Consider the following 11212-nt stretch of genomic DNA (forward strand, 5'->3'; position numbering starts at 1 on the left):
TTGTTAATCAAGGATGATTCTATTATTTTCCTTTTAAAACTGCACTTTGAATTGAAGATAATTTTTGCTTCATTCCAATCTATACAATGGCCTTCCAGAGGTGAGTGGAGAATGGTTGTATATGGATGATGTTGTGACTGCATGAGGAGGAATGGGCGGGGGGTGGGGTAGTATGTGTGAGTAAATTTTGACGCAGCCCGAAGGGATTTCTCCCCGTCCTCGCCTTATATGCAAAGGGGGATGGAGAGGGGGGGTCGCCGATTAAATGAAGCGGCCTTGCTGTGGATGTACTGTGTCTTGCGACACTGCTTCTGACCCAGGGCGGTGGGCAGGGTGCAGGGATGACCCGTCATCCAGGAGGTGCTCAGATGAGAGGGAGGGTGGGAGGGGTGTGGAGTGTATTTAGGGATGAAATGGGTGGGAGTGTTTTTATGCCTTTCCCTTTTTGGCTACCTCCCTTGGAAGGGAGAAAAAGCCTTGGTATATGTATGTATGGAAAAGGCTTATGACATGGTAGACAGGGTGGCACTGTGGGAGGTATTACAGATATGTGGGACAGGAAGAAAGCTGTTGAGAGCAGTCAAGAGTTTTTATGAGAGTAATAGAACCTGTGTTAGCATTAAAAATGGAGAGAGTGGTTTGAGGTAAAGGTAGGACTTCACCAGGGATGTGTTATGTCGCCTTGGCTGTTCAATCTATACGTGGATGTGGTGGTGCAAGAGATAAATGCAAGGGTAATGGGCAGGGGACTGGAGATAGTTAAAGAAAATGGAGAAAAATGGGAGATAAGCCAGTTGTTGTTTGTTGATGACACTGTGCTTGTAGCATGATCAGAGAAGGGATTAAGTAAGTTAGTGACAATTTGGGAAGGTGTGCAAAAAAAAGAATGTTGAAGATAAACGTGGGTAAAAGGTGATGTAATGTACAAGGGGAGAGGATGGCAGCAAATTGGAAGTGGTATTAAGGGAGAGAGGCTGGAGGAAGTTGATAGCTTTAGATACTTTGGTGCAAATTTGGCAAGTAAAGGTAAGAGTGGAGGTGGAGGTAAAATGTAGATTGAGAGAAGCAAGTAAATGCTTTTGGGGACTAAAAAGTGTAATGAAGAATAGACATTTGGGTATGGATGCTTAGAGGAGATTGTACAAAGGAGTGATTGTACTGACAGCACTGTATGGGGCAGAAACATGGAACATAAGAGAGGAAGAGCTTAACCTCTTCACTCCGGGGCACATCGCACGTCTGGTAGCATCAGCTGCCCGACGTGCAATGTTGCGTCATAATAATCGCATTATAAAAAATAAAGTCAGTGCTCAATCGTTCGTTCTCTTTTACCCGTAAATTTTGATAACCATAGAAAATATGATGAAGCCAGTTTAGAGAGAATGGAGGTTACGTAGGTATGACTACAATTTTAGAATAGATACTTGTGCTTCTAAAATACCCGATTTCAGTAAAGCTCAGTTCATAGAACTACGTCAGGAGCTTCAGCTTACAGATTGGGAGGCAAAATTAAATGAAAGGCCTGTAGATCAGATGTGGGAAATATTTCAAAATACGCTCACTAAGATGATTCAAACTTACATTCCTTTTAAGGACAGACGTCCCCCAAATCAGGCTCGCCCAAAGTGGCTCGACAAAGAAACTGAAAAAAGTATTGCTAAAAAGAGACAGGCTTATAAGAAATATAAGTGCTCGGGTGCATCTAATGACTATGAAAGTTATGTATCAATACAGAGAGATTTAAAAAAGACAATAAGAAAAAGAAAACGACAATACGAAATGAACATCGCTGATAAATCCAAAGAGAATCCCAAAGAATTCTATAGTTACATTAGAGATAAAAAGGTTGTTAGGAATCACATTGGTCCACTATTATCTGCTGACGGTCAACTTGAATATTCAAGTGAAGGAATGTGTAATATCTTAAACAATTATTTTAGCTCGGTATTCGTAAACGAAACACCTCAAAGTGAATTCCAAACTGAAACCTGTGAAAAGTCTGGGGTAAACTTACTCACTACGGTAAATATAACAAAAGAAACAATTAAAAGGTGTATAGACAAACTCAAAGTTAATAAAACACCAGGGCCTGACGGTTGGCATCCAAGAATCTTAAAGGAAATGAAAAATGAGATTGTTGTTCCATTAGAAATTATTTTCAAGAAATCCATCATATCCGGAGATGTCCCAAGAGAATGGAAGCTAGCTAACGTTACTCCCATATTCAAAAAAGGTGACAAAAAGAAACCAAATAACTATAGGCCTATAAGTTTGACTTCGATCGTAGGAAAAATAATGGAAACTATCATCAGAGATAATATCGAATATCATTTAGAAAGTAACCGTTTGATAAATGATAGCCAGCATGGTTTCAGGCGGAAACGTTCTTGCGTGACTAACTTACTCGAATTCTACAACACAGTTATCTCGAATTATGACAAAAGAAACAATATAGATTTAATATATCTAGACTTTGCAAAAGCTTTTGATACCGTCCCACACGAAAGACTACTTACTAAATTAGCTTTGCATGGAATAAGTGGTAGCCTATTAGGTTGGACTAGTAATTGGTTGAAAGGTCGAAAACAGAGAGTTGTTTTAAATGGAAAAACTTCTGGATGGAAAAGTGTTTTAAGTGGAGTTCCTCAGGGTTCCGTTCTTGGGCCACTTCTATTCATAGTATATATAAATGATATAGACAATGGACTAAAATCTACTGTTTCCAAATTTGCTGATGATACAAAACTGTGTGGAGTGGCAAATGATCACTCAAACCAATTAGATATTCAAGAAGATTTAGATCAATTACAGCAATGGTCTGAAAAGTGGCTAATGAAATTTAACACAAGTAAATGCAAGGTAATGCACATAGGTAAAAATAACAGTAAGTACGATTACAAGTTATTTGGAAATTCGTTAACAAAAGTGGATAGTGAAAAAGATCTCGGCGTAATTATCAGTAACGACCTCAAATCATCCAAGCAGTGTATTTCAGCCTCTGAGAAAGCAAATAAGATTCTGGGATTGATTGCGCGATCTTTTGATTTCAAAAGTCCATCACTCATTAACAAGCTATATAAATCGTTAGTTCGTCCACATTTGGAATATGCTGTTTCCGTATGGTCACCGAATCTCATTAAAGACATTGACAGACTGGAAAAAGTACAACGGCGAGCCACAAAACTGATTCCAAATATCAAAAATAAATCATACGAAAATCGACTTAAGCACATGAATCTGTTTTCCCTAAAAAAGCGTAGACTCAGAGGTGACTTGATACAGGTCTTTAAGATTTTAAAGGGAATTGACAACATCAAAAGTGACCAAATTTTCACATTGAATGAGAATCAGACAAGAAACAATGGTCTCAAACTGTCCGGAAATAGATTCAATTTGGAAGTAGGCAGAAACAACTTTGCCAACCGTGTAGTTAATGAATGGAATAAACTTCCTGCACAGGTAGTGCAATGTAGTTCAGTTCGAAGCTTTAAGAATCATTTAGATAAATACCTAAGTAAGATGCTGTAATGATTATAATTTATGTTATATTATTTGTTTTTGTTTTGTTATAATTTGTCTGTCTGATTTTCATTTATTATTAGTTATATGTCAATTTATAATCATTTACTATTTACCTTTTTGTTTGTTATTCAACTATACCTATGCATTTATTTATTCATTTTATTTGTTATTTTTACATTATTATTATTATTATTATTATTATTTTTTTTTTTTTTGCATCCGACCTAGATATGGATCAAAAGGTCTCCTGTCGGCATGCTCCGCCTTTGTAATCCTTTGTAATATAATCAAGACGTCGGCATCATCGCATACCCACTTGCTCCTCATGACGCCTACGTATGTGGAAGTGGTTAAATGTGTTTGAGATGAAATGTCTGAGAAGTATGATAGGGGTTACTAAGCTGGATAGAGTGAGGAACAAGGAGTTGAGGAGGAGAGTGGGGGTGGAAAGGGAGTTGGGAGATAGGGCTGATGAAAGAGTATTGGGATGGTTTGGACACATGGAAAGAATGAGTGAAGAAAGATTAGTAAAACAAGTGTGGAGGGCAGAGGTGGAAGGAGTGAACATGAGGGGGCAATAAAGGATAAGATAGATGGATGGGGGTAAAAGGGGCATAGGGAAAGAGGGGAATGTCTGTTGAGGAAGGAAGGGAAAAGACAGAAGATGGGGTGAGTGGAGAATGGTTATGTTTGGATGATGATGTGATGCATGGAAGGGAGTGGGTGAGAGATGGGGGGGGAGTGAGGGAGTATGTGTGAATGATATTTTGATGCAACCCAAAGGATTATATTTTCCTGCATGAGGGGATGGAGAGGAGGGTCACCAATTAAATGAATCTGTCTTGCTATGGATGTGCTGTGTCTTGCTACATTGCTCCTGATCCAGGGCTGTAGGCAAGATGCAGGGATGACCCTTCATCCAGGAGAAGCCACGAAAAGAGAGATGGAGGGATGGTGAATAGGAGCAGAGTATGTGGGGATGAAATGGGTGGGAGTGGTTTTATGCCTTTGACTTTGGTTACCTCCCTTGTAAGGAGGAAAAAGCTGCTGGTATATGTATGTAAATGTGGGTTCAATGGACTACACTGTTAACTCCATACTAACTACTCAAGTCAACTTGAAATAAATGAGAAGCACAATAAGTTAACTCAGATCACTACAATAGTTTAACACACACATGACCTTGCCTTATTCCTGCATAGACTTAAGTACAAATACAACGAACAAGTATAGCAAGGCATGGGAAAAGAACTATCCTTACCCAAACATAAAATGTCACAAATTTTTTAGTCAACTCTGATAAAGAATTAATGTTAATTTTATCATTACTATTTTAATTTATGACAATTTTCACTGTGGTACTGTCTTCATGAGTTATACAAATGGAGTTATTAGTATACACAAAAACAAAGTTGTCTGTGATCAAATGACTGTACTAGTGAAACTATGGTGATGCTGATAAAGGTTATAAAAAAAAAGTAAAGAACATAATGCTGCAACAAAAATAGTAGGAGGAATGCCCATAGGAAACTCAATACTAATTCAAAAGTTGCTAAAAATATAAACACAAAGAATTAAAATAAAATTACAACTGAATTACATACTCAACACCTAAGAATACTAGAGCTAATTTCAACAATTATATGTACAAATTCTAAGAATACAAATGTCACAATATTCTAACCTCTACAGGTAGTTTATGTCAAGTAAATTCAATGTTAACACTCAATCATCCTCACAAATATGTTACAAACATAAAAATAAAACAAATGTAAATAAATAAATAAAACAAAATTTGAATGTATGCTTCATGATGGCCACCCCACTAATAAGGGGGAAAGGGCATACGTATGAACGAAGAAGCTGCAGAGGGCCTGCCTTTATGTTGAAGACCATAATTGTACTTCGAATAGCTTCAATAATACATACATACATATACCAAGGCTTTTTCCCCCTTACAAGGGTGGTAGCCAAAAAGGAAAAGGCATAAAATCATTCCCACTCATTCCATCCCTGAAATACACTCCACACCCCTCCACCCTCCCTCCCATCTTAGCACCTCCTGGATGACGGGTCATTCCTGCACCTTGTCCACTGCCCTGGGTCAGAAGCAGTGTCGCAAGACAGCACATCCACAGCAAGGCTGCTTCATTAAATTGGCGACCCCTCCCCCCCTCTCCATCCCCCCATGCATAAAGGAGGGGACGGGGAGAAATCCCTTCGGGCTGCGTCAAAATTTGCTCACACATACTACCTCACCCCCCATCCACCTCATGCATCACATCATCATCCATATACAACCATTCTCCATTCACCTGTCTTCTGTCCTCTCCCGTCCTTCCTCAACAGACATTCCCCTCTTCCCCACAGCCCCCTTCACCCCATCCATCCACCTCATCCTAGGATGTCCCCTCATGTTCACTCCCTCCACATCTGCCATCCATACCTCTTTTACTAGTCTTTCTTCACTCATTCTTTCCATGTGTCCAAACCATCCTAATACTCTTTCATCAACCCTATCTCCCAACTCCCTTTCCACCCCTGTTCTCCTCCTCACCTCCTCATTTCTCACTCTATCAAGCCTAGTAACCCCCATCATACTTCTCAGACACCTCATCTCAAACACATTCAAGTTCCTTCTCTCTTCCTCTCTTATGTTCCATGTTTCTGCCCCATACAGTGCTGTTGGCACAATCACTCCTTCATATAGTCTCCTCTTAGCATCCATTCCCAAATGTCTATTCCTCATTACACTTTTTAATCCACCAAGACATTTACTCGCTTCTCTCAATCTACATTCTACCTCCACCTTCACTCCACCTTTTCCTGCCACATTTGCACCCAAGTATCTAAAACTATCCACTTCCTCCGGCTTTCATAAAAAAAAAAAAAAAAAAAAAAAAAAAAAAAAAAAAAAAAAGTGTGAGTGTGAAAGTGGTAGGAGTGACAAATTTGAGAAAGGTCATGAGAATTAGCAGAAACGGGGAAGATCAGGGAGTGCTGGAGGAGTGGCTGAGTGGTGTAATGTACAAAATATCAGAGCTGGGCGCATTCCTCAGTGCATTCCGGTTTAGGTTGGCTGCAGTTAGCACTCCCAAACTATTAAAACTTAAGAGACAGGAGGTTCATACCAAAATAGGTTAGCACTCCCAAACTATTAAAACTTAACCCCTTCCATACGGTGCCGCACACGTAGGCGTCATGGACTTAGATCTCGGTGGCAGCAGCCAATGCCAGCCGTACGACGTGTCGTAATAATACTCGCATCATAAAATATAGTCACCGCTTATATCGATCATTCTCTCTTCACCCGTGAATTTTGATAACCATAGAAAATGCGATTACAAAAGAATTAGAAAGAATGTCATTATGGAGGGGCGACTACAATAAATATAATCAAGACGCCGATATGGCAGCCTCGCGAATACACTCGCTCCCCATGACGCCTACGTGTGCGGCACCTTATGGAAGGGGTTAAGAGACAGTAGGTTCATACCGAAATAAAAGTCCAATAGGCCACATACTATACCAAAGAAAAATTTTGTAGGCCACATACTATTCCAACACCTATATTGCTTTAACCCCTTCAATATGGGCCAAAATCTCGCAGGCAGCATTAGCTGCCAGGCGTGCAATGTTGCGTCATAATACTCGCATTATAAAAAATAAAGTTACCGCTGTATTGCTCGTTCCCTTTCACCTGTGAATTTTGATAACCATACAAAATATGATGAAGCCAGTTTACAGAGTATGGGGGCCATGCAGGTACAACTACAATATATATAATCAAGATGCTGACATCGGCATCCTCATGTACACACTTGCTCCTCATGACGCCTACGTAGGCATCATCGTACCGAAGGGGTTAATAGTTTGGGAGTGCTAACCGAGGTCAAACTATAGTAGAATGCACCAAGGAACGAGCCCAACTGCAAAATACTGCCTGAAAGAGGATCATGTACATTTGCACAGTTGTGCTTTTAAAATGTGGATGAAGTATCAGAAAGGCAAAAACTGTGTCACTAGGTTATGTGGTGGAAAGTGAAACATGAAATGCAGAAACTACCAGAAGCAAGTCTGACACCCTTGATTTTCAGTTATTATTATTTATCTGCCAATTTATTATTATTCACTATTTACCTGTTTGTTTATTATTTAACTTTACCTATGCAGCATACAGCATACAGCACTGTATGGGGCAGAAACGAGGAACAAAAGGGAAGAAGAGAGAAGGAGTTAGAATGTGTTTGAGATGAGGTGTCTGAGAAGTATGGTGGGGGTTAATAGGCTGGATAGAGTGAGAAATGAGGAGGTGAGGAGGAGAACAGGGTTGAAAAAGGATTTGGGAGATAGGGTTGATGAAAGAATATTAGGATGGTTTGGACACATGGAAAGAATGAGTGAAGAAAGACTAGTAAAAGAGGTATGGAAGGCAGATGTGGAGGGAGTGAACATGAGGGGACGTCCTAGGATGAGGTGGATGGATGGGGTGAAGGGGGCTTTGGGGAAGAGGGGAATGTCTGTTGAGGAAGGAAGGGAGAGGACGGAAGACAGAGGTGAGTGGAGAATGGTTGTATATGGATGATGTTGTGACTGCATGAGGAGGAATGGGCGGGGGGGTGGGGGTGGGGTAGTATGTGTGAGTAAATTTTGACGCAGCCCGAAGGGATTTCTCCCCGTCCTAGCCTTATATGCAAAGGGGGACGGAGAGGGGGGGTCGCCGATTAAATGAAGCGGCCTTGCTGTGGATGTACTGTGTCTTGCGACACTGCTTCTGACCCAGGGCAGTGGGCAGGGTGCAGGGATGACCCGTCATCCAGGAGGTGCTCAGATGAGAGGAAGGGTGGGAGGGGTGTGGAGTGTATTTAGGGATGAAATGGGTGGGAGTGTTTTTATGCCTTCCCCTTTTTGGCTACCTCCCTTGTAAGGGGGAAAAAGCCTTGGTATATGTATGTATGTATGTATGTACCTATGTATTTATTTTATTATCATTATAATCTTTATTCATTTATCATTATTATATTTTTTTCCTGCATCCGACCTAGTTATGGACCAAAAGGTCTCCTGTTGGCATGCTCCTCCTTTGTAATCCAAAATACGAGGGAGGGAAAGGGATGGATTGGAGTGGAGTATGTGGGGATGGAATGGGTGGGAAGGATTTTTATGCCTTTGATTTTTTGGCTACCTACCTTGTAAGAGGGAAAAAGCCTTTGGTATATGTATGTATGTACTAGTTTAGAGCAGGTGGACAGGAACAGTTATCACGTGTCTATTCCCCTTATGTGTACAGGTGGAGGAAATATTGTTAAGTTGATTGAGATCTTGAGCCCAGTCACAGTTGACAAGAAATGAACGTGGGTTATAGGAAGATGAGTCTCTTGTAGTAAGTCCTCATTATATGGTACATATGCGTTCCTGAAAAACCTTACCACAAATTGAATTGACCGTATACCAAACCCATTATTACATGTATTAATAGGATATGGCAGATGTACCTTCTCCCTGCTCTTTCCTCTTCAAAACACGAGCAGATACTGTATCTGTGAATTTTTCTTACCGTAAATAGAATCTAGGGTAGTAATTACCAAATACTGTAACTGTGAATTTACTGGATAAAGAATTACCATATAAGGAGGACTCACTGTATATACATCTTGCAGGATCACCACTTGCAAGATGTACATACTATCAATAGTTACTCTCCGATCCTTTACTTATAGTGGACTGACTTATGGTACCCAACAGAAATAATTAACACAATAAAGGAGTGAAAGTGGTCTGGGAACAAAACAGAACAAATGTTCATCGTCACACGAATTCAAAAGCAAACTGGATGTGGAGAGATACAAAAACGGGCCAAAACGAGCATAGCTCTAGTCCCATAAAATACAACTAGGTAAATACATGAATGCTGATCACCATAACCTTTCTGGAGAATCACTGCAGCTTCTTCATCAAAATATGTATTATATCATATTGAAATACACTGGTAAAAACAGTGACAAAAGACTAAACATTAATTAATGCACACAGGTTATGACAGCAAGCTTGGAAATCAAGATTAGTTTAAGTTATGTTAACTACCAACAACGAATTATAATTATTCACTCCCTAAAAACCACTACAACACTACATTAAATCACTGCTTCGAGTTAAATGAAAATACCTTGTTAAGGGTCAAATGTGTGATCAAACAATGTATATAACGAAAGGACTTGAAATGATTAAAGGTCAAATATTATGAGTAGAACACTCTTCAGAATCACTGCTCAATGAAAAGATCTTAACTTGAGACAAATATGAAGTGTAAACCAATTCTCAGTTACTCCTTAGTCTGATATGGCAAAACATATTCCAAATATTCAAAGGACAAGTCATGCCATAAATGACATGAACAAATGGCATCTACATTGCAAAGTGAGTATGACATCAAATGTATCCAATGATAACATGAAAATCTATTTAGCTAAGGGATGGGACCGAGACTTGAAAAGTTATAACTATTTCAACCAACTCCATGTATGTGACATAATTTATAAACCATCTGACCATTACAAAATCACTTTATGCAACTCTGTCATACCCCCAGTCTACTAGGGTAAAGAAATTAACAAATTTCTAGCGTCTACTAGAGACAATAATTATTTCAATACTTCAGCATTATTTTCACATAAACATGTACAGTGATCTATTGATACCGTATGAAAAATACTGATACACATACTTTGTCAAGTCTACATATGATGTGCAATAATTATCTCTTACATGTACGTCTCTTCCTAACTGATAGCTCTGTAAGATCTAAAAGCCAAGGACAAGGGGAACTAGAGTGCTGAGAAACAGGACACAGGTATAATGTCTGAAATTCACTCTCCACTCTTTACCTTAAGTATTTAACTGGGCAATTGATGCAACTGTGTATGGGAAACAACAAAATAAGGTTACTTAAGCCAGAAATAAAAAAAAAAGTATTCTTACCAACAACACTATCAGGTATGTGAAGCTTATATATCTTATAATATTGAAGCCAAACAAAACAAATATAACACAACTAATGATTCAACTTATAACAATTCTTTACCAAATAATCATGAAGACATGACCAGCAGATACAAATAATGATCCCAAAAGGCAGAAACTTAAGTCTATTACATACATTCATACATATACCAAAGGCTTTTTCCCCCTTACAAGGGCAGTAGCCAAAAAAACAAAGTCATAAAAGCCACTCCCACCCATTGCATTCCCACATACTCCACTTCCATTCATCCCCCTCCCTCCCTCTCATCTTGGCTCCTCCTGGATGATGGATCATCCCTGCATCACACCCACTGCCCTAGGTTAGAAGCAGTGCAGCAAGACAGCACATCCACAGCAAGGCCACTTCATTTAATCGGTGACATATATATATATATATATATATATATATATATATAAGTGTATATATATATACATAAATATATATATATATATACATACATATATATATATACATACATATATATATATATATATATATATATATATATATGTGTGTGTGTATGTATATATATATTCACCCAATACACGACTCAAATACCTGAACAAAAGCTCCACATACCTCCAAAGATTTCTACCCACATCAATATCCATTTTTCTTCCAAAATATTAACAGCATAAGCTGATAACAATTTAAGCTTTCTTTCTCCAT

General features: G+C 39.0%; 1 protein-coding gene across 11 annotated transcripts in view; it reads right to left on the minus strand.

The window, feature by feature from the left end:
* Positions 1 to 11212, minus strand: part of Yif1 (Yip1d-interacting factor 1) — a 38736-nt gene that overhangs the window by 9820 nt on the left and 17704 nt on the right. For 10 of the 11 annotated variants that reach the window (XM_076175603.1, XM_076175596.1, XM_076175595.1 and 7 more), the window contains one exon: positions 10407 to 10436. The exons of the other annotated variant lie outside the window; for it this stretch is intronic. In XM_076175603.1, coding sequence (XP_076031718.1) covers positions 10407 to 10436 — 30 coding nt within the window. The remainder of the gene's footprint in view (positions 1 to 10406; positions 10437 to 11212) is intronic. 11 annotated transcript variants of the gene reach the window in all.

Source organism: Oratosquilla oratoria, chromosome 37 (genome assembly GCF_046742065.1).
Source record: "Oratosquilla oratoria isolate Oo_2021 chromosome 37, ASM4674206v1, whole genome shotgun sequence".
Taxonomy (NCBI): domain Eukaryota; kingdom Metazoa; phylum Arthropoda; class Malacostraca; order Stomatopoda; family Squillidae; genus Oratosquilla; species Oratosquilla oratoria.